We start from the raw sequence: 24,350 nt of genomic DNA, 5'->3' as shown, positions 1-24,350 counted from the left end.
CAAAACCAGAGGCTGAGAATGTGCAGTCAACAAAGGCATCTATGGAAGACCATAAGCACGCATTATGTTTTAAATTAGGGAGCTAAAACTTGAGGAGAATGAAGAAATCTAGACGTATACTATGCCTTATTTCCCCTTGACAAATTTCATCTTCTTCATGTAGCATTTTGCCTAATTCAAATGTCATGTATATATATTAAAACAGAAAGACCTTAGGATCTTAGCTCACCTGAAATAAATTACCAAGTACCTCCCAAGCAGAAGGAACAAGATTTCGCGGCTGTCGCATCAGAAGTAGGCTACACACGTGTTCAAGAAACTTCATCCTGACTGCAAGATTACAAATCGGGCTTCTTATTTTAAGTGTTTTATTTGTGGCTGGAAATTGCCACCCACCCTAAAATGCTGCGTTTTGTGCACTCCCACTGTCACTGAGCGGTCTAACTGTATGTCTTTTGCTATGTTTTGTAAACAAGGGCCACATTTGCAGATGGAGCAGCCACAGGTCTGGTGCACTCAGAACTGTTTTCCAATTCACTGTGAAACATCAATTATCTTTATCAAATAACAGTATCTCATCTCAGTCCATTATCAAGATGGAGTCTTATTTTAGCTGGACTGAAGCCCTATCTGTATATCAAGGCTGGCCGCAGTGCCAGAGTGAGTGAAAGGCTGTGAAATAATCAATAATCATCATCAAATTGTGGTCGACAGGTTGTGAGGATGGAAGTTTTTGATGAAACCTCAACCTTTTTTTGTGCAGCTGATAAAGCTTAACCTTTGCAATACCTGATAACTATGACTCAGTTAAAGGAAGCTCTGCATACACTTAAAAGCTTTGACTGTTCAAAAACCCACCACTGAAACAGCTTGCTTTACGTGGATAGCAACTTCACACCATCAAGCATCTTTTTGTTACTGAGCAAGTCGGCAGACAAAGAGCTACAGTGAACATGTTTCATGGACTGTTAGAAACACACCCTTGTGCTCCAACAACCAAGAACCACACTCGGTCTTAAAGCTGTACAAATAAAAGGTCAGCCTAAAAAGGACAATCTCTGCATAACAATGAACAGAACCGCAAAAACAACAGAATAATTTCCAGCAAACATTTGCCTATTTAAATCTAGGTAGCTTCCTATTATCCAGAATAAAACTGTGATGAGATCATACAGTTAAAGGAAAAAAAAAGTAAAAAACCCCCACAATATACATAAATTAGTCTAATTGCTTAGCAGCCTTTCTTTTAGAATTGTTATTTTTATTCATCCCTTTTCTTATGATAATTTTTTTTCCAAAACAGAATTAAGGCCAAGAATAAGGTTGTAAACAATTTTACTTTGGGATTTTCAGATTTGAGCGCAGCACGAGTAATCTCCAACCTGAATATAACCTCCCTATGAAAAATGTAGAGTTGATTGCAGCCATATATTTCCCCTTTTAGCTATCCATCAGTTTCTCTAGAAATAGAAATTTGAGGAAATTTGTCAAAATTCGCATGAGCAAGCAGAATGTGAATTTCAAGAAGAATGTCAATTTCAAATTTTCTCGGCCAGAACAGTGTTTAGAGAGAGCAGGGAAATAGAAGCTGCACCAGACAAACCCCTTGTAAGCACAAAATTACTGGTGTGTTTGGATTCACCACCTTAACACACACACACACACACAAACACAACTACAAAAAGCAAACAGAAGCCCTTGATCAGCCTTCTTGGCTGCTGAATGCTTTCAGGAAAACTGTGGAAGTTTACTGATGGTCAGACCGAGCAAGCAGCGCAAAAGCTGTCTGGCATTTTGATTAGACAGCTGCATAAGTAAATACTTCGAAAGCCTTCATAAAACTTCAACAAATTTTGTGAGAACTGGCAATACCGTTCAGTATTATTTCTGAAAAATTGGTCATAAGTCTCCAGGCCACCACTGCATGTCCCGCGGGACACGTCCGGCACTCACCCAGCCCTACTCACGAACGAGCTGCCGCTGTCCCATAGGCAACCGCAAGCCCCGCTGGCTGCCTGGGGGCAGCAGGCTGCCTGCCAGACCCCTGCCGAAGCCAAGCCCACCCTGAGGTGCATCAGGAAAGGCCCTCCACGAGATCCCACCCTGGTTAGTGCTCCGCTGGCCACCACCATGCCAACCGGCCCATCGCTGGAAGTGTTCGAGGCCAGGCTGGGTGGGGCTTTGAGCAGCCTGCTCTGGTGGGAGCTGTTCGAACTGGATGGTCTTTAAGGTCGCCTCCAACCCAAACCATTCTGTGAGTCGACGTCTTCACGATCTGCTCAGGGAGGTTTAGAGCTCCTCAGCAATGGGAAGGTTTTGTCTTCGTCACTCGCACAAGAGGCACCTGTCCCATCTGCCTGCACTGCATGTAGCTCATCCTCAAAAAGGGCCATCTGGCCTCAGTAGGAAACATAATAACAGTATTTTACCTCTGGAGCATTAACTCCTCAGGCTGCTTCCAAGTGATAGAAAAACACGGATGTTGCACAGCAGGGCAAAGCTCGCGTTACTAGCTATAACATTAACTATAAAGCTTACCTGCTTGATGTAAATCTCCCCAAGGAGAGGAATGTTTCATATGAAATTGATACTACTGAAATATTTATATAGTATAATCATTGTCAACAGCATAGTTTTACACAAAAGAGGTAGGATCAAGCTAGCTTACTGAAATTTACATTTGATTATAAAAGTCAAAACCCTGAGGGGGAAAGACTTCTGAGAAGTATCTGGTACAGTTTTACACATTTCTGTGAGAAATGAGAACGACACGTAAGGAACAGGTCACGTAAGGAACAGGTCAGCCGCTACCTGGGTTAGACACCGGTTAATCGATGTGCTCTGGAATGCAACTGTAAACCGAAAAACTGCTGACGTGGTGCACCGCTGCCAGAGTCCCGTCGGGGCACCTCCTCACCCAGGAGCCACCCAAAAGCTTGGCAAGAACACGGCGAGGCTTTGGGGGTCCGGGCAGGACCAGCGGGCCAGGACCCCAACGGGCACGGCGCCCCGGCCCGGCCCGGCCTTCCTGCGCGCGGTGAGGAAGGGCCCGTCTCTCTGGTTCAGCGAGGACGACGGTATGACTGATCACCACCTACAGCACCCACGTGTAGAAAACAAATTAACAAGCTCTCATGCAAATTAGCAGTTAAATGTAAAACAGGACCAACTGGTGCGAAGTTGAAACTACAGCAAAATTTATCTAGAAATAACAAAATACAGTTTAAAAAATGAAAATAATTAACTGCTGAAAGAAATGATGATGATGCTGGTGGGTTTTCCGTTACTGGAAAACCGAAGATCAGGATGAGATGACCTCTGAAGATGCCCATGGCCTGGGGATCGCAGGGACCCTTCCGGGCTTCGCCCCCTTCCCGCCCCAAAAGCCATCCGTCAGTCAGCTCCCTCCACTTCCAACTTTGCTTTCCTGAGAGAGACATCGCTGGTGATGAATACACGCTGAAATACTAAATGCAGCTCTGGAGACTGCTGATGCCACACTGATGGATGTGGTACTAGGCACTATTAAAAAAAAATAAAATACCTGCTCTTACAAGGAAGCTGGGTCTTCCCTAGGTGCCGAGGGTGCTCAGCATCCCCCAGAAGGCAGCTCATCACACTGCAAGACTGAGAAAAACTTCGGTCCTCCTCTAGATCCTTTACATCTTATCATCTGTCTCAGGAAAAAGTGTTTTTGAAGGATTTAAAAATATTCTCATCACAAAAGCACTAATTCTTCAGCAAGGGAAAATGCTGAATGGATTCAACAGTAAAAATTGACTACATTTCTTTCTGAAAATATGCCAAAGTTTAGCTGTTTTAAATAACTCTAATTTAAGCTTACAGCAGAGATTCCAGTGCATTTTAATACTTTAAGATTCCTTTATTGTTCGGTAGTTTTATTTATGCAAAATCAAAGACATCCCCTCATAATGGCAGTTAGCAGCAATAATTTAAAGTAAAATAATATTATTGTAACAGATGACATTACTACAAAGTGTTTACCCCCATAATCTCCTCCAAGATACAGCCATTTTACAGTAAAACATAATTTAACGAATTTGGAAAAATCAGGTAACTTACTAGCTAAAACAAAAATGCTGAACTGATTGATATTTCTATTTGTGGTAATTAGTTTGGCATTTAATATCAGCGTTTTAAATTTCAAAAGCAATCCTGACATTTTATATCATCTCACTTTTCATAATAATATATATTTTTAAACCCTCCCGGCATATTTTGATTATTCAAACATTTCAAAAGCAGTTTTGATACAGCCTCACATAACCTCTCTCTGAAATCTGCAATACCGGATGCAGGAACAACCGAGCTGCTTTTCTGCGAGTAAACGCCTGCCTCGCAGGATGGAGCTCAACCACCAGATACAGGGCCCCCTTGCAACAGAGTACAAAGACAATCCTCAAATCGCCACAACTCTTCGCCCCGCATAAAATAAAATGCTCTCCAGAACGGCAGCTGTTGTTCTAAGGGTAGAGCAGTTGGCTTCCAGAGCTGGGTAGCAATAAGATAGTATGTTTTATTATGAGTGTCATGGAGACGGTGTGAAAAATCAAGAGCCATAGGCAGTAAGCGGCAATGGGTCAATAATGTTCACCGAGACATTGTGTAGATAATCAACAACAAGGCCCTGGGTTCTCTATGCACTGCAAACAGCTGAAGGGCAAATCAATACAGCCATGGGAAGGACACTGCCCGGCCCCGCTCCCCACAACAAGCTGCTGCTAGGGCAGCGAGGCACCCTAAAAACCAAATTAATTCAAACTTCGTATTGCCCTAACGTTAGGCGTTGGGAATATACAGTAATGCTCAGATAGTGTTTAATAAATAATTTAATGAGAGAGGGAGAGAGAGAGACCAATCTCTATATTAAATTATAGAAAAAAATAGATCCCGAAAAATACGTATTTGGAAAGCTCATGCTACAACAAAACGTGCTTGTAATTTTCATTTCAATTCAACGCCTTAAAAATAAACTAAAATCCAAGCCCCCTGAAATGAGTAAGATAGATACTGGAACATAAGAGTTTAATGTAGAGCAGTTTAAAAAATTGAAGTATGATAATTAATAATGTATCTTTTAAATTATTAAGCAGAAATCACACATTAATAGATGCATCTGTATCTGCAATAACAATGATGCAAACCAAACGCAAAATACTGAATTGCAGATAACTGGCTTTGAGGCAACATTTTACCGGTAGTATTAATAATTGACACTTTGTTAAATAAGTGATACTAATATTGTAAATTTCTCTGGAAAAAAACCCTATCATATATAAATGTTGATTTATTATTTGTTAAAAAAGGTGATTCTTGACATCCATCATTCTATTAATCATTAGATGTAATTTCTCAGTCGGTATGTACAACCATCTTTCTTGAAAACAAAATAAAAACATGCTTGAAGGAAAAAAAAAACCATGAAATGCTTCTGTTTTCCATTATTACAGCTAAAAAGCCTGCCTTTTTTCTTCAAGGAGATGATAAAATTCCTGCCCTATTTCACCTGTCGTGAAAAAACAAAATAACCACATTTAAGAGAGCACGTATTCAGGGTAGCAGTTTGTTCTGCTGATGATAATTACTATAAAATTTTCTACGAAGTATAAACCGTGTTAATTCTGTGACAATCTTAGTAATACAAAAAAGCCACACTACTCAGATCTTGCCATCAACCGGATCTAAAAGCAACGATTATTATTATTATTATTTTCAGCATGGCCGTCTGAAATGAAAAAACAACCTTTTAAGCCTTATTTTCATCACCGTAACTATTTCAGTATGCGCAGCAGTAAGTTATCGGGTTATATTTTCATGAATTATTCAGCGCGGACGGCAGCAGCAGGCGGGGGCGAGCAGACGCGTGCCGCGGCCCCGCTGGCGGTGGCAGAGGGGCTTCCCGACACGGCGCCCGCCTCAGCCCCTGCAGCACCCGCGGCCGCGAGAGGTCTCCCCGCGAGATCAGGAGCACGTGTGGGGAAAGGATCTCACTGCTGTGCCGGATTTAGCGTGAGTTTGTATGCGTGTGATGTGCCGGATTCACTGCTGAGCAGACGCAAACAGCGTCGCCTGCTCCTGCAGCCGCTCTCCAAGAGCCTTCCCGAAGCTCCCGGGGGCGAGGGGCCAAGGCAGCACACCTGGCCCAGGCCGCATGCGAGCACCAGGCACGGAGCACTGCGGCACGACGGCACGGAGACGGGGAGATCCTGACAGCCCCAGCACCGGCTCCAGTGAGGCCAGGCACCAGCCGCATGCCCCCGGCTGACGAGGAGGAAGCGGACCACCTACAGGCCTCCTGGCGTAAGCCAAGCTTGGAACTGCAACTGAAATCTTTTCATCGACAGCGAGCTTTTATTTTATTTATTGCTGAACGCTCTGCAGCAGTCGCTGCTGCTGGTGCCTGCTGGAACTGCTGCAGAAAGCGAGGAATGTCTTCGGTGCGACGGAGAACTCCAAGGCTCACTTCTTCCACCCTCGGGCTCCTGAGCCACGCGTGTGGAGGCCGCCTGAAACCTACGCCCTGAGCCGAGAGGAGTTACCTCTGGGACTTGGAAACACAACACAGCAAAACGTATTAGGAGTAAGTAAAGAAAGTAAAAAGAAGAGGAAGCTCTTCTTCACACACAGGCATACCAGGCACGTGCCAAAAATGTGAGACTTAACGTGGTTTTGAAAAATATTCAAGTGAAAGGCTTTTCAAAGCTCTGCATTTGTGTGCTTCCACAAAGGTGAGAAAGGAAAGAAGATTCGGGGAAGCTAAGCAGTAAGACTGGAATAAATAAAAAATGAATATTTTGCCTAAGGATGCTGAACAAAAACGGAGAGAACGTTCCGGTGATGGAGTTTTAAAGCCCTCTGTTCTTTTCCCCTTACAGAACAAAGGCTGCCTGCAAATACAGAAGAGCAAAATCCAAGGAGAGGAAATGGTTATTTAAGATAAAGGTCAATGTTGGTACAGAGGCTTAAATAACCATACCTACACTGGCGTGGGAATAAAAGAACAGATTTCTAACCCTTGATATTTTAACCCGTCGGTATTCTGGAACCGCCTTTCACGCAGAGCACTGAGTGCCAAGAAACCCAGTTTTTTTCAGCCGTTGCTGCCTGCTGCAGCAGGAGCAGGCCTTCGTGTCCCCAGGAGGTCCCACCTGTATCTTGGTCTCCCCTTGCGCTTATCTCGGCTCTAAGCTCAGTTAATGAACACCCTTAATGATGAGTGTAAAGCAGGGGAAAAGCAAGCTGTTCCCACCTCCTCCTATCCCTGACTAAAAATGGGTTACATATGAATTACGATGAGGGTAACTAATAAAACTCTCTTATCTATTTAAAACTTGTACTTTCAAAACACCAGCATACTTACTAAATACAAAATTATTTTTACAGCTTCAGAAAAAAAGAAATTTAATAAATAGTGAATATTAAGCTTTTTTTTTTTTTTTTTGATCCTGTAACTTCTGGTAGTTCTGGTCTTTCAATAAACACTATAAACAGAAAAAAAAAAAGACCTTAAGATAGACAGTGGCCTGGGCAACAGAAACATTTTTTGGTATAAATTTTTTTACAGAAAGGTAAATGGTCCCAGCACAGCACTCAGGAGCGGGGCTGGCCAAGGCATCCAGCACACTGCCCTGTGGTGCGGGGCTGACCCACTTCTTGCTCTGCCTTACAGCAGGACCCTGATCCCAAAAGGCACTTCCCACGTAACTGCTCTAAGTCATGCTCAATTTAAACATATTAAGCGATTAAAATATTTTGATAAACACTTTGAAAAGCTTAACTTTTTGTAAAAACAAAAAAAAAATGAGCTTTTTGCAACATTATCTTCTTCTACACAGTCCTAAATTTATCTCATGCCTTCTGAGCAGCCTGAAAGCTGTAACTGTGAGAAATAAATTAAACGATTGGATTTGGAATAAGAAATCTGTATCCAATAGATGGCGTTGCCCCCTAATAATATATGTGGCCCTCAACAGATTTCTCTAATCTTATGAATAATAAAATCTGCAAAGAATCCTGTCCAAATTTTCCTGTCATACCCACTTCTGCCCCCCATGCCTTACATGGAAGCTTACTAAGAAAGTAAGAAAACAAGTACTGTGAATATTCACGAACACATCAAATTCAGGCAGTGAATTACTCAGACAATTTACTGGCAGAAATCTGGAGTTAGTTCCAGGAACCAAACACAAAAGAACGTCAGCTAACAAGGAAGTGACACTACTTCGGATAAAAGTGTTGCAACCACCAAGACAATCACCTTCACAAGAGCTGGTGGTCATTACACAGAATCCATTTTAAAAGAACTCTGGTCTTCTGCGAAACTACTGTAGACCACCAGATTGTGTAAAATGCTTTACAGACCCATCTGGAATTCACTTTGTCAAGAAAGACCTTTCATAATTACTCCACATACTACCAAACACCTCTGTTCACCGTGGAGCCAGTTCAGTAGATGAAGCACGAATTAGACAAAGTTAAAAATGCAAGGATGATAGCACTGGTTAAATACTGTTGCTAAATGGAAGAATGGGCTTTGTCACCAATCTTCTTGTGCTCTGAAAACAGAGGGATGCAAGGAAGTGTATGGTTGTGCTTTTTTTTCCCCTCCTCTCCAGCAGGATCAGGAATTAGCTGTTAGTTTGAGATGCCAAGACTTCACAGACTTATCTGGACTTTGCACTCTCAATTTTCGGTGCAATGATGCACACAGAAAGGAATCGTGGTCAGTGTCTCTTAATGGCCAGAAGGAGATGTTCAGCAACTAACTGCTTTGTCATGCTGGTTGGTGAATAGCTGGGAGAAAAAGTAATGCAACATGTATATTTGGAAACGGGAATATAGATAGCTGTGTGCAGCAAGGCATAATCTTGGCCAGGTGCTGATGACAGGACTGCAAGGCAGCAAAAATGCTCAGTGACATCTGATATATCAATATAAAGCAGTTCTTGTGGAGTAATTTTGTAGTTAAATTAATAAATCATGATCCAAACAATGATCTAAAACAAGATAGAACAGTCCACTGATACTCTTTGCCTGCATTATATAGCTATTATGAAATAAATTTGGCCAGCTCAGCTTCCATAGACAGCTGTCTAAACAAAAAATGCCAAAATGTACAACGTTGTTAGCTACTGGTTTTGGGAAATAATCAAAATTTCAGAACAGAAAACGAACCAGCCATGTGTACCTACGCACACGGTTCTGCCAGCAAAGTACTAAGTGACACTGCAGATTTAGCAGAAAGAAATCTATGCTACCTTGTCTATAATGCATGTGTTATAAGGACTAAGGATTTAGTCCAAGTTTAGAAACAAAAAACATATTTGCACCCAACCATTACATTTACATCAAAAAAATCCTCAAACCACCAAACAAAAAAACCCACCCCAAAACACTAAAAAACAGCCAACAACCAAAAACAACTAATAAGGCAGATTTAAAATATAGGTATTTTTTCCAAGCTTTACATAAGGACTACTGAAATTCAATGAGGAATAACAGTTGATCACTTAGCATGAGGAATAATAAAGGGTCTTACCAATTAACTTTTCTGAAAATGCTTTGTTACTCAAACATTTGTAATTCCAAGCAAATTCAAGCAAAGCACTCATTTCAATGTTATCCTCACGTACATCCTCTCCTAGGTGACGGGTAAGAAAACACGTATCTTATTTAATATCAGAGAAGTGTAAATACCTCAGACAGGAGCATTGCGCCATTTCACAGAGAGGAGTTTTAGGAAGAAATAACCAGTAGATTTTCTTTGTGACTTCTATCGTAGATAAGTATACTTCTATAAAGCTTAACTTCTTAAATCAGATTTTTCATTTATTTCAGGGCAAGGGTATCACCTAACTTTAGGCTTTCATTATTAACCCATCTGGGGCACCCATTCAGTTCCAGTGAATGAAGACAGTAGGGCTCTATATACTTTGAGTCCTTCATTAAACTATTGATCCCCTTAGCATTATCCATAATGTTCCAGCAGCTCAGCATGTCAACCGATGCAGAGCTTGCTGCTCTTTCCTTTCAATAACTTCCACACTTTATGGGGAGGAAGTCACAATGATTTATTTACCTGACATTTCCCAGTCCGGATGTCGTAGAGGGCCACTGAACCATGGCGAGCTCCAACTGCTATTCTGTGACTCCGCTCGTAATAGCTGACCATGTAGAACCTGAATTGAACATTATAACAAGTAACAGGTGAGATCTGACCTGCCTGCATGATGTTAAAATTAATTTGCAATGCCATTGGGTAATTAACATTAGTGCTGGAACAGAGATTTGATTTCAAAATCCATCAGCTGCCAGTTTTCATATGTGGCATTTAGCAAACAAACCCAACTGGTGTTTGGCACATCACTGCAGAATCCTATCTGATTTATTTTTTTATTTTTACTAAACAGCGTTACAGCAATTCTGTTGAGTTTGGGAATAATCTGTGCAATAATCACCAGTTCCTTGAACGTCCATGTGCAAGCGTAGTTTACAGCTCCACACAACAATAATGCTGGATGTCAAAGGGTTAAGTGAGACACCCTGAATGATTTCAGAGCGTTTTTCTTTGAAAATCAAGTGAGAAAGGTTCAAGGAAGCAAAGGGAAAAATATGCAAACTCAAAAAAAATAAAAAGGAAGAAGAAGGACAAGTCATCAAACTGTCTCTAACCCAACAACATTCTTCAGGTGAAAGGGAGCTGAGAAGCACTTGAGAGTCCTTAAAGTTTGATGTGAGTGTATGCCATCAATCTGAACACAAAAAATTGCAAAATTCAAGGAATTTCTCTATCTTGAAACACAAGAGAATCAGAACCCTTATTTCCAGTTGAAATATTTGGGAATATCTATGCCTGTCTTCTCAAGGGAAGAACAGACCCATGAAAACTGTTGATTGCTTTTCCACTTAAATTTTAATGTTTCAGTTAAATTTTACTATAGCAAAGGCTGCCAGAGCTTGCTAGAATCGGTCTGTGAAAATATTCTGCTGACCATATTTATGGCTTCAGACAACGGATCTTACAATGATCCATCTCCTTGTTCTTAAGGATTCCCAGAGTGCCATAGCAACTGCTCCCTTACAGGGACGATACACTTGTTTCTGCAGCGTGGGATGGCAGTCGGGAAGGCAAACGGCACGAACCACGGTGTTAACAAACAAACGCACACAGGGAAATGAAAATCATTCAGTTCCGCGCAAGAGAAAGGGCAAGGCGGCCCAGCCCAGAGGCACTTCTGCACCCCCGTCCTCCCGCAGCCCGAGGACCACCCGCCCCGCAGACAGCCCTGCTGCGGGCCCACGGCTTCCAGCCTCGCTCCTGGGCTCCAGGGACGCCCTCCTCGCAGTGCCGGCATCTCGGTGGCGGGGGCCTCGAGGCCGATCGAAGGGAAGGAGCCCGCTGTGAAGGAGCCGGCAGCTCAGCGCGCAGCGCCAGCCCGGGGGGGCAAGACAAAGACAAAAGCTGTGTAGGCTGGAAATGGTTTCCTGCACAGAGTCCCAGACCGCTCGCGGTGGGCAGGGCAGCAACACAACTTATTTGTTTGTTACTTAATGATAACAGCAGCAATATCTTCTTAATTATTATTAAGAAAAAAAAAAAAGAGGAGTGCTTAGAAAAAAAATCAAAAGCTGTTGGTAAGCAGCTAGGGAGCAGGAAAGGCAAGAGCCAGTCATGAAAATCAGGAAAGAAAAAGAATAATGCTGTGGGCAAACAGGTAGCCACAGGGTCCATAGCACGTCCTATACAGAGAATAACACGTGGGACTGTCATAAGAGAGCTCTCCCGTTTTTCACCCTTTCATGCCAAACTGCAGTCACCTGGGCAGTTAACGCGTGCCTCAGGTGAACAGGGAGGAGGCTCTTTGTAAGGCTATTTCACAGAACCAGCAAACTCAGGATTTATATTTAACCTTACATAAAAGTACACACGACTTGTCATCACGAGTAAAACAGGATACAACAAAGTTTCTACATAAAATGTTTTATATCCCCTTTATTTCTATTACGCTTCTGAATGGGCACAGCCCACTCGTCTCCCCCAGCAGACACGGAGTATCACCGGCTGTTACAGGGGAGCATACGGCTCTTCTCTCCTTACTGCATTTAAATGCCCCTTTAGACAGAGAGCTGAGTCAGTATTTTTCTTGGAGAAGAATCCATCAGTCTCCGTAACAACGGAGGATTTGTGGAAAAAAGCTTCAAGGAAATAGACATTTTTGAGTTTACTTTTATATAACGCCCCTACTCCTTAGGCTGACATTCCGTTGTCAGCTCTCTAGCCTCACTCTTTATCATTTAGTTAGCTCGGTATTGTTGCAACCACCCTTGATTTAAACGTTTTAATCCTTTGCCTCCCTTTCTAAACCTCTGTATGGTAGAGTTCAATAGAGAATGATATGCCAGCATATATTTAGACTACACTACGGATTCATTTTTGCAAGCCTAGCTGGTGCCTCCATATCCATCATTGGCGTCTTAATGGAAACCCCGCTCTGAGTGCTGCTCCATTACTGCTCTTCAGAGAAACTTCAGTCAGCCAAAAGACAGCTCAATGTAACTTGGGGGGGATTCTGCTGGAACCCAATTAACAGCGCTGCGGTCGCTTGTACCAGCTAACCCTCCAAATTAAAGGATGAGCGGGAACTGGGATCCTTCTCCCTGCGTTTCCCAAATGAGAGCCGTGTGTACGAAGACGAAGACAAGCACGGTCCCGTCTGCCCCGCTGACCCTGTCTCCCTCACCAGCCTCTCCCACTCGCGCCCGCGTGCAGCCGCAGCGCAGTGCCACTGACTACGGCGTCGCAGCGACGGCACCGAACGGGCCGGGCAGCAGCACGAGCGCCGCAGAGGGGCAAAACGGACGGCGCTCCTGCGTGGGCCTGAGCACCGGCCTGACGTCTGTCCCTAACAGCGCTGTGAGGGCAATTTTCCATGGCAGATGCACGAGATACTCACCAGAGACTCAATTTGCAAACACCCAATGAAAAACTTACTCTGTTTCAAAATGTCAGCAGGGAACTGGAGGCAAATAACGGACCCAAGACCTCCGTAATGGCATGCTGCACCCGTTTCCAGCTGCAACAGTCATGCTATTTTAGGTTCTTTTTTTCCAAACTTTTATGCAATTATGTATTTTTAACATTTAGTCCCTCTTTCTTCAGTACATTTGTGTATTTCATTCTTTTTTCCTTCCCTGCTACGGAATCAGGCTTCAGGCTCCCTGCAGCACTACCACACCAGCACCTCTGACTGATGGACGCAAACTCCTCGAATTCTCCTTTCCTGAGTTCTACAAATAGTCAAGGTAGAGAGCTTTGTGCATAACCTCACTTTGCCTAATCCTTGATGTTTTCACTCTGTTCCCCAGTAAAAAAGCAATATATAATATTTGTTATTTTAAATTTAAACTATTTTCCTGCGTGAGACTGGAGCGCTACATAGAAGGCTTTAAGCCAGCAGACTGTACAAGTTCATGGCCCAACCGTGCAGAGTCCATCAGCTGTATGCAACTGCTGAATCTGGAAAATGCCAAAGTTGAACAGAATTCTACTGCCTCCAGTATTATCCCTCAGAATTTTAAAGAAATTCAGAAATATTTCATATACGTTACATACTTTCTATTTTGGTAAGAAATGAGTTTGCACGGAGGTAGTAGAGGTAGTACAATCCTCTATAAAAAAATACCACTTATGGGAAAACCATGATCATATGCAATAAAAACTCCTGCACGGTGATGGATTTACTTCATCACAACCCATCAGGACCGAGTCATGCAATTAGCAGCATGACTGCTCCATTTGTACAACAGTAAAAGAAAGAAGATGAAAAAAAGAGAGGAAAGATAATCTGGGGCTTTAACTCAGCACACTGCTGCTCACAGCTGTGGGTTTTACTGTTCCACTAAAAGCAGGGACGTCACTTCAAAGATGCAGCGCAGGCACCAAACAAGTATTTGTCATGGCAGAACACTGCGGAAATACTTTATTAAAAGCTATGAGAAAAAAGAACTTGCACACCTAGTGAAACGATTTAGACACCTGAGTGATTTAGTCACAACAGGTGTGCACGTAATGCAGTGCAGCAGAAGGAGCATTAGGATATTAAAAGAATTAATAGTAGGATTACGTTGAAATGCTTCCACTTGGAGTCTCTCCAGACATCCAACGATTTGCTGAAATCTTACGAAAATTTCCATTGGGCTGAATGATCACATCAGTGGGGTGCTGTATCATTTTTACTGTGGCTATAACTACACGTAATAGGAAATATTACTTGTAATTTAAGAAAATTTTAAGATAACTTATAACTATAAAAGTACAACAGAAACAGGGAGATTTTTTGCATTAATTCCACTTGCCCTTGCATTTATATGCTAAATTAAGCCTTTTAAAGTATCAGGAAGAAAGAAGACTACCTCTATCAGTATCTTATCTGTCAACAGGATAATAGCTCTTTTCTTGAAACTATTCAATATTTTAATAGCTTATTAAATTAAAATGTAATGGTTGAGAGATGAATGTTTTAATTTATCGGCTGTACTAGTTTAATAGTGTAACTGGGATATTTATCATAGTCTAAGGATGCTGTAAATGTTCACGTGTCTTAAATCCCATTTTACTACTAAGAGTACCGGTTGCAGAGTGAAGCAGAAACTGCCTACGACAAGATCGCCTGTCGGTGCTCAGCTCCCTCCCAAGGTCAGCGGGAGCCCCTTGTGCCTGTCGGTGCCCTCTGGCCACGCGGACGTGCGGCCACAGGGGACCACAGCCACACTTCTCCTCCCCTGTGACTTCTGCAATTAACTCTGGTTATTTTCACTGGCTGGCTGCTGCCTCGATTGGGAATTTGCACACCGAGCAGACCACGAGGCAGCTCGAAAGCCACCAGCCGGGCTCCTCCGATCTGGTGAAGTTTTATTTCAATTCCATCCCCTGCACCCAGCATGAGACTTAGCCTTTGTGTCCTGCTTCCTGCCGCAGGACCCGGCAGCGCAGGGAGGCAGAGCCGGCCCCTAGGAGGTGTCGTCTGAGCTCAGCTTCTGTTCCTGCTTCCCAAACTGCGCATCGTCCGGTGCTGCCAGTGGGAGAGACGCGCAGCACCCGGGCCTCCAGGGCTCTGCCCGCGGGGAGGACGGCGGGGACGGCGCTGCGAGGCAGGCGGCGGGGCCAGGAGCCCCCATGGTGCTGGGGCCGCCAGGCACCGCTGCCCACTGAGCGTCCGGAGCACAAGCTGCGTGCCCGGAGGGTGCCTGGCGGACGGTCACGGGTCAGAATAAGCAGGGTGCTCCTGCAGGAAGGCCTCTGGCACTGCCTGCGTCTTACCACCTCACGGGTACTGGCCTTGCCTCTAGGACAGCAGCGCGAGATGCTTGCGTGGACAGCTTGTGTCTTCAGCACACCTGGAAACCTTCTTCTGCCACCTACCTCAAACTGGCTGCCCCTGGCCTGGTCTCAGCGTACTAACGGGCAGCAGCTGGCTGAAAGGTGTTTACGGAAGCCACCACAGTGCACGCCAGCTGCACAGGGTATCTGGGAACAACCCGCCACGACTAGGCCCCCAGACACCCCAAGCCAAACCCTTATTTTCTGCTCTCACCATGTGAGTCAGTTCCCCGCCTCGCCCCTTTTATTTTTTTCCCTGCAGCCTGTATGATGGTGTCAGCTAATTCATTAGCAGGTCCTGCACACGGGAATCTGACTTGTTACTCAAGAATGTTATTATCATTTTTGCAACAACGGCAACAAAGATATTTATACACCCTTTGCAAGAAAGCCGTACGATTAACCTGGTCAGATTGTGCAGCTGTTCCAGCGGAGCAGCCGGGATGTATGAAGGGGCAGTAGGACACAGATTTTCAAGAGACTGCACAATGTTTTCATCTTTCTGGACTTTTAAAATACCTGAACTTTAAAGAGTTGTTAACGCTTTTCTTTTCTGGTCCACATCTGCCAGATGTGAATGAAAATTAAAAGCCTGTAAAGGCTTACAGGTGAGCTAAAATCCACTCTTCACATTTGTTTTTTTAAGGGGCAAGTATCATACAAAAGACCGTTTCACTCCAAGCAAGAAATATATCTTTCTGGTGACCTTATTATTTTCTTCACAGTACTCTTGAGGGTAGAGCTTACCTGCAGATGGCTGGAAAGCATTCCTGAAGACCTTTCTTCTTAACTAAAGATCCTTCAAGGCAATACATGATGATGTCCATAACCTTGGAAACAAAAGTTACTGTTATTTGTTATTATGTATTTCATAATAAACCTTCTGACAGGCAAAAATAAAAATTTCCTGTGCCTGACTGCAGCTTTCATATCTAAGTTTAAAGTATGATTGGGATAAAAGAAACCAAAACTGTCTTGCATGTAATAGTGCTTACCACAGCAATGGTACTGGCATCTTGAACCCTTCAGAGCACCAGAAAACAATTATTAGAAGACTAATTTTTGGTAAACATAAGCTATTGGAGCCCTGTAAGTAGCTCTCTTGTTAAGAAGGCTTCAAAGCATCAGTACCAAAGTTACAAAACTATTCCATCACCTGTACCATTCCTCAGCAAAATTTGTGAGCAGCAAGGAACACAAAGGATAAAAATGTCCATGTGATCCCCCAGTGTGTTCAAGTACGATTGCACACCTGTACCACCAGCAAATTCTTTCTTTTCTTCAACAAAGAAGTCTAAACCTTTTAAGTTTAAAAATGAGCTGGGTGGTAAAAGGTTTATGGCCCACACAGAATGAAGCTCTACAGTGCCAGTCCAGGCCAGTAAGTTACTCACTGCTGCATCAAAAAATCAAAGATTTATGGCAGAACAGCCTTACCTCCACAAGAAGGTCCACAACGTCGGTCGGCATCTTCTCAATTAGTATTTCAATGACTCGTAAGATCTCTCCTTTAGCCCGAGCAAGAGTGGTGGTGTGAATATTCTGCTGAGACTGCGTGTTTGCAGCCAGGGCGGTGTGTCTGTGCACCTAGCAAAGAGCAGGGTTTATGCAAACGCCCCTTGCTACGTATTCTCCATCTCTGCTTACTGTTACACGCATGTTACTTTGAGAGCCCGTACCACGCAGAACGTTTTGCTTCCCTTTGAGACGTACGGGTTATTTCCCAGACCCAGTTATGAGTAGAGCTCATGGTTGGTTATCCTTGAGGCAGTTTGTAAACACAGGTCTACCTTTTTAGTTCTCAATCTTGTAAAACTACAGGTCAAGATGAGCAAATGCTTGGGTCCTGATTCCATAATTTTCACACATTGCTGCATATTTCTTTGGGTATTAAATATCTACTTTGTAACAGGCCATTTTTGACCAAGCAAAAGCTCCAAGCACCTGGGTTCACTCAAACGGGTCTCAGAAAGACAGCGCCCAACCTACTCTAACCTCACAGCACTGCCCCCCCTCTTCATCCCCCTGACTGCACGGCCAAATCTCCATCCAGTCTGAATTCATACTTAATTGGGTGGTGTTTGCATTGCCAAAAGAAAGCGGGATTTTACACATTGCTATTTGAAGTCTGTATAGCCGCTACATCAGGATACAACAAATTAAGGCAGGCACAACTCAACGGATTGAGTTCCGCATGAAACCAACCGTTAATTACGGGTGACTGGAAAGACCGATCGGCAGGAACACAAACATTACGCTTGCTTGTTTTCCCTTTTGGGGACGAAGGGCAGGACATGGGTTTACTTCTGTTTCACGGGAGCGCGGTGCCCCAGCACAGAGGACTGCTGCTGGAGCCCAGCCCTGCCCAGGCGCTCACCTCCTTGGCGATGGTGGTGATGAAGGCGGGTGGTCTGGCGGTGGCGATGAGCGAGAGAGCGTGTCGCGCCGAGCGGGCAGAGTCGGCTGCCGGGCTCAGGGGCAGCCCCATTGTGATGCTAAACGGGCACCAGACAAAGAGGGGAGAAAGAAAAGGAGCATTAGAAATATAGAGTGAAAAGATTAGAAACAGCTTATAATGTCAGTTCAAGGTCAACGGGAGCACTCAAACAGTTAGAATATAATGGACTCCCAACAATGAGCAGTGATTAGGAGTCAGGGTGTTCTATCATCAAATACAAAATCGAATAATTAACCATGAAGATTGAAAACAGTATGTGCATCTGTCCAAAGTGTTAAAAAGGCCTTGTTAACAAATTATCTGTACGTGCTGAATACATATCACAGAAGTGAGGACAAGGCAAATGAAGGATGTCTTCCAAAGAATTTATGTTTTACTCTTTTACAAAATCTTAAATGCAGGGTGAAAAATATCCCGTTTATAGTAATTCTACTTAATTCAGCTAAGCACTGGTTACAGGAGATTAAAGCGAGAAGCTTCCTGAAGACCTAAAGCCACTGAATCTATTCAGTGTGATTTTCTTTAGCGCACGACTCAGTTACAGAAGCATGAAGAGATGACAGACAGCCTCGTACCTTGTGCTTTCTACTTACTATGAAATTATTCTAATGCTCTTTAGCATTTCTAACACTCAGGTTTTTACCGCAAGTCTTCAAATAACACTAAGGGATTAACTGGTATCTAAATTTTCCATACACAGCATTTCTACTTGCTATGAGAAGACAAATGTAAGAAACAATAAAGTAACAGCAAGTAACTGATAACTACATTCAGCAAAAGTAAAATCCAGTATTTGGTAATTGTGACAGTGTGTTACCTGACAAACAAGATACATAGCTAATTTTGGTCTGAAAGCTTAATTTCTTAGCATGGTACTCCTTTAACTATCACCATTACCTACGCCACGGCAGCCTGGGTGTTTGTTGGGCTAACTGGACGTTACCCAGCAATTCTACCGATCCTTCCTGCACTCACATCCGCAGTCCATAGCCCCCCCCACAGGTACCTCTTTGGGCTCACAACTCTGTGCCTTTAGCAAACCAAACCACTGCATAAGGGTGTATCCGTTCCATCTAAGAACTGGACTACAAAGTTCAACAATACTTGAAGAAACCCTTTTAATGATGGTTAAAGATTATGGGAGAAGACCATCGTGGCAAAGCGGTATTCACCGGCTGGCTTTGATGCACTGGGAGAGAACAATTCCCCAACAGAAACCAGCAGCAGTGTGGGAGGAAGAAATGGCAGAAAAGAGCTAGAAGGAAGAACATGTTTTTGGAATTGGGCTTTTACAGAAGGGGAAGAAGCATCTGGGAACCGGTGTGTGTTGGGATTAGCCTGAACACGTAGCCTTTCCTACGGAGGAAACGCTCCAACAGGTCTACTGCACAAAGGAACGGGAGACACAAACCGATTTGCCAGCTCTGAAACATTTTCAAGTTTCCTGTAACATATATTCTGCTGCTATGACCACACTTCCACCAAGAAGCAGCACTAGAGTTTTGTTTTGTTTCTTAAATAAAGACAAAAGAAAGGCATTTTCTTTTGCTCACTCCTGGTACTAGTCAGCCATCTGAATACAGTGCAATTCCCCAGAGATTTTGCTAAATCATGAAAAATTATTTTTAAGAATGCACCAAAACCCTCTTTTAAAGGAATTTCTACACCTTAGCTGTTTGTATTACAAATACATGTTAAGTATTAATAAAACCAAAACTTTTTGTTAAACTATGGCATTTAAGCGCATGTTGACAACACAAGATAGTTTTATTCCATGAAAAAAGGTAAAGTCTACAGCATAATGTTATCTGGAACCAAGACAGAAGGAAATCTGCATTTTCAGAGCCAGGATGGAAAGCACAAAGGTTTTATTTCCTAGCACTCCCACAAGACCACATGTAAAAATGTGGGTAAGAGAAAGTAAGCGTGGCATGTCATTTCATCAGATGCACTGAAAATGTCACCTCGGGCACTATTTGAAGGGTTTTTCTTCCCCAGGGCTCTTCTACTCATTCCTACTGATTTTTTATTTTTTTTAAGAGTAGTAGAAGTTTACAAAGTCAAATAAATAGCTTACTGCAAAGTCCACTTATGGTTTTAAAGAGAATTTAGGCAGCGACATAAGTGAACAGTTAAGTTACTTATCTTTTTAATTGCTCCTTTCTTTTTTCTTCTTTTTCTTTTTTTTCAAATTTTTAAGTGTCCTTAAAAATAATTTTATGAGAGCTTTTTTCCTGGAAGCTTACAAGTTAAATGCTTTGCAACAAAGAATTTCAGCATGGTTCAAGTGTTCTCTGCCAAAGGAACCATTTTTCTGGAGCAACAAGACGAGGTACAGATTACCGTTTTATAGACCCGAATTCACTAAAATACAAACCAAAGTTTATTGTTATTTCCTTTCCCATATACATTGTGTATACATTATTATTCCCATGTATATATATTAAAACTACAGCTTTTGAAAATGGAAGTCTCTGCAGCAATACTACAAAGATGTCCCTATAGCCTGTTTCCTTGTAAAAGCGTATTTGAATATAACTTAAAAAAGTCACGTAAGGATTTTCCAGATAGAAGTGATGAAGCAGGAAGCAGGTATCAAAGTCTCGTGAGTCTCCAGGACTCATTATCTTCCACAAGCAACCAGAACTTCAACGTCTCGGCCCTTTTTTCTGTAAGAAGGCTTCCCGTTTCTGCCAGCAGCACTCTGCCTCACAGGGTGCTTGGTAAAGCGTGCGTTTCCCTGAAAAGCAACAGGCTTTTTGTTATTTCATTAGCATCGCCCAGCAGCGGCAGTGTGTGGGCAGAGATTAGCCCCCTCCCGGGGCGGCCAGCTGCTCCGCACGGCCCCTGTCAGGAGGCGGCTGCGCGGGTGGAGCGGGCACCCCGCACCAAAACCCCCCAACAAAACCGAGGCAGATGCAAAACCAGCGCACGGAGGGAAGGGCTGCCTTTCGTGCCCGGGCTTCTGTTGTCACGTCCGTGGGTGTTAGGTCGGCACTACGCCCAACGCAGGAAGGCAACGTGTGCTGTCCCTCCTGCCCCCGGCCTCCCACCGCGGCCCGTCAGCGGACATTTGAGGAATGATTTTTGTGAGCGCGTCGGACAAAATGGTTGCAGCCCGTCCTGTAACGCACGCTTCTGACACCAGAGCCAATATTCCACCTGCACACAACGGCAGGGACCCTGCCTCTGACATCTATTTATGCTTTTGACTGGTGCCTTTTGGCTGACGTGTAGACGGCCGATTCCCACTGGTCACTCTCCTGCACGGCCAGGGAAATAGCGCTCCCCAAGGCGCCCCGAGAACCCTCTGCAAACCCCAGAACTCCTCGGCAGCTGTACTAGCAAAGAGAAGAGGTGGGATTGCTGTTTTTATAGGTGGCAGGTTAAGACAGATTAATTAAGTACCTTCAGGAAGGCAATGGAGAAAGGCTGTGTCTGAGTGAAATCACAACGTGACAGTGGCCATCCTGTGACGGCCTGAGATGATGTCTTACAGCAACACGCTGCTACACCCCCGTATTTAGGACAAAAGAAAGAATTACTATTTTTTTGTAGATACCTATGATAACAAGAACCTCTTCACAAGCAGGACGTTTGGAGCTGCGTTACACAAAGCCCCACGCTAGCTGAGGAAAGAGTTTGAGAGCTGCTCTCTGAAGACTACAAGCAGCCTCCAGCTGCAGCCCAGATCCATCTCACCTCACAGATCTCCAGAGCCACGCACCTCTGCCGGGCGCCGCGAGGACACCCGCCCTCAGGTCACCGCACCTACTGGGTGGCATCGGGAGCACGACAAAACTCCCCTGGGTTACAGGAGCCCACTCTGCGGGCTGCAACCCTCAGCGATGTCACAGCACGTGTGTGCGCAGTGCCGGGCACCGGGGGCTCACCGAAATCACAAATTAACCTCAGAAATAAGAAACTGGGGTCCAAATACTCTACATAGTTTTTCATTTGTCTTTCTCATCTGCTTTCTTAAAGAAATGCTGATTCTTATTAGCAGGTATGTTTTCAAGCATTTTGTTACTCAAATTGTTTGCATAACCACGTAACCTTATTCACAATTGTGCAGCTGAAAAAGTTAATAAATCAGGATAAGCATTTAGATAGAAACTGACGCTCTTAAAATGTACAAAACCATTTTACATTCTTAAGTAAGTGAGTGGAATCTCCATACCATCCCTGTCTAAAATCAGTGATTTTAAACCTACTTTAAACGTATACTTTACCATCTACAGAAATAAGGAGGATACAGTTAAAAAGCTGATTCTAGAAACCAGTGAAAATGAACACGGTAGTTCAGGAGAGCTGCAGGTTATCTCTAGGAAAAATGGGGAAGGAAAAGGTGTTGATGGTGCTGAACACAAAATCTAGCCATCAGACCCCTACATTTCTCGACGTGTGCATTGAAGCGATGGCTGAACAAAGGGGAAGGGCCCAAACTTCCTTCCCGGCATGAAGCTTGGGACTCAGCTTCCTCCTCCTCCTCCTCCTGGTCCCCGACCACCACACGGGTGCCCGGCCTCGCCAAGGCGCGCTGCAGGCGCTGCGTGTCCTGCAGCTGTCGGGAGGCGAAGCAGACCCCAGCCGCCCGCAATGAAAGGTCTAGGCCAGACCTGGTGAGGATGCAAATCCCTGCTGCTGCCAGGCTTAAAACTTTGCTGCCACTGCAGCAGTGCTAGCTTGCCACCTCACCAGCTCTCATTTCTCCTTTTAAAACCTCAATTTCGGCAACTGTTTAGGCCATACTCTGAAGTTGTTCCCCTGTAGTTGAACAGTAGGGATGTCCCTACTACAGAGCACACGTTTGCACGGGCAGAATTCATATGAACGCAAAACTAAAGGTTTCCACTAAACACAACCAAACCTAACAATATTTAGCCTAATTATTTAGTACACGTTTATGTATAACATATGGATCAACTAAAAGATAATTTGTTAATTCTGGTATATGGCGTCATAATCTGTATCATAGTGTAGCTTGTAATTCAAAGAGCAAAAATTGCAGGCAGCACCGCTCCCTACAGTCATCCATGCCAAGAAATCAAAGCCTAATAAATGCTAGAAAAATACTCTTAATCCTCATGCCTGAGCAGCCTCACTCGGCACGGCTGGCTAGCACGCTACGGTCTTTGGGGACTGGGATGAACTGGGTGAGCGGAGGAGTTATAAATATCAGAGTTGTGGATTTCAGCTCAGATATTTATTTAATTCAGAAGGGAAAAAAGAAAACACCGCTTTTTTTGGTCAATAAATGTGTTGTTTTTTTTTTTTTCTTCTTAAAGCACAAGCTTGACATAAAAGCTCTTTCATAAAACGTTCTTAACATCGGGGAGAGAAGCCAGGCAGCTGTGCACTGTTATTGTGTACACGGTAAATCAGGCACAAAAAGGGGCAGCTCAGCAGGGCACCGCGAGGGTAAGATGCACACTTAACCCCCTGCACACATTGTTGCTCTGTTTCTTTCCATCTTAGTCTGTCTGCAGTCAGTACTGTATCTGTCACGAATGTAACAGGCCATTTTCAATCTAAATCTTGTTATGGATTAATAAGCAAACACTTTCTCGCTTATTATGCAATTTATCATGATGAAAATTGCATTGGGCTCCTCAAGGCTACATGCTGATACATTCATTTATTCAGTGCTCTGGGTATAGGGGGCCATACTAATCTTTATGACAGCTAAGGATGTAATAGCGAGATGAAAATTACTTGCTGAAGAACTGTATTCACTCGGTTTGTGCAAGCCCACATCTAAATACAATAGGGCGTACGGGCTTCTTTGGGAAGGCAAACGTCTGGGCTTCTTTGTCAGGCCACGAGAAATAATTGAGGTTCAGACAAATAACAACCTGCATCCGCCTTGTACATATTTCTCCCTTAACCCCCAACACACACCGATCGCTCATTCTTTAAAGCCCGAGGAAATTTAAACCGCTATGAACAATTGGTAATATCTGACTTAATCTAACGTAAAAAGAAAGCCAGAAATCTCAGTACGTCCACACACGGATGTCAAGACACACGCACGGTGTTAAGACAAACCTGGTCAGCCCTTCGCTGCACGTACCACGTGAAACGCATGTGCCTTCATTAATAACCAGTTATAAATTCATTCATAAAATACAATCCCTAACACAGCCGTTTTCAGAACTAAGTTCTCAAATAACTTCTAAAGGGCTTCTAAAAGTGCTTGTGCTGCCAGAAGTTATTACCACAGGAAAAAATATTCTTGACAAAAACAAAATCATCTAAAAATACGTATTTCTATTTTTATTTATAAACATTATTGTGAGGTGTTCAGGTGTTTCTAACTAGAAGGACATACCAGTTTCACCACAGAACAGCATTTACTGTGACTTACCAAACAACAGGCTCGGAATAGAATAATAATTGTTTAGAATAGAATTTTTAATCCTGAAACCAATTTTACTGCAGCAACGCTGTAAAGAAGAATATCTGTACGATAACCAACCACCCTCCTCATGC

General features: G+C 43.6%; 1 protein-coding gene across 5 annotated transcripts in view; it reads right to left on the bottom strand.

Moving 5' to 3' along the window:
* LOC310888633 (WD repeat-containing protein 7) overlaps positions 1-24,350 on the bottom strand; it is a 114,382-nt gene that overhangs the window by 16,337 nt on the left and 73,695 nt on the right. For 4 of the 5 annotated variants that reach the window (XM_083815529.1, XM_083815532.1, XM_083815531.1 and 1 more), the window contains 4 exons: positions 17,778-17,895; positions 16,838-16,987; positions 16,148-16,230; positions 10,100-10,199 (listed from right to left, as the gene is read on the bottom strand). In XM_083815529.1, coding sequence (XP_083671655.1) covers positions 10,100-10,199; positions 16,148-16,230; positions 16,838-16,987; positions 17,778-17,895 — 451 coding nt within the window. Of the gene's footprint in view, positions 1-4,868; positions 6,569-10,099; positions 10,200-16,147; positions 16,231-16,837; positions 16,988-17,777; positions 17,896-24,350 lie in introns of those variants that run through there. The other variant, XM_083815533.1, reaches the window with a different exon arrangement.

Source organism: Anser anser (assembly GCF_964211835.1).
Source record: "Anser anser genome assembly, chromosome: W".
NCBI lineage: Eukaryota > Metazoa > Chordata > Aves > Anseriformes > Anatidae > Anser > Anser anser.
Note: the sequence above shows the minus strand (reverse complement) of the source record. Positions and strands in the feature narration are given on the sequence as shown.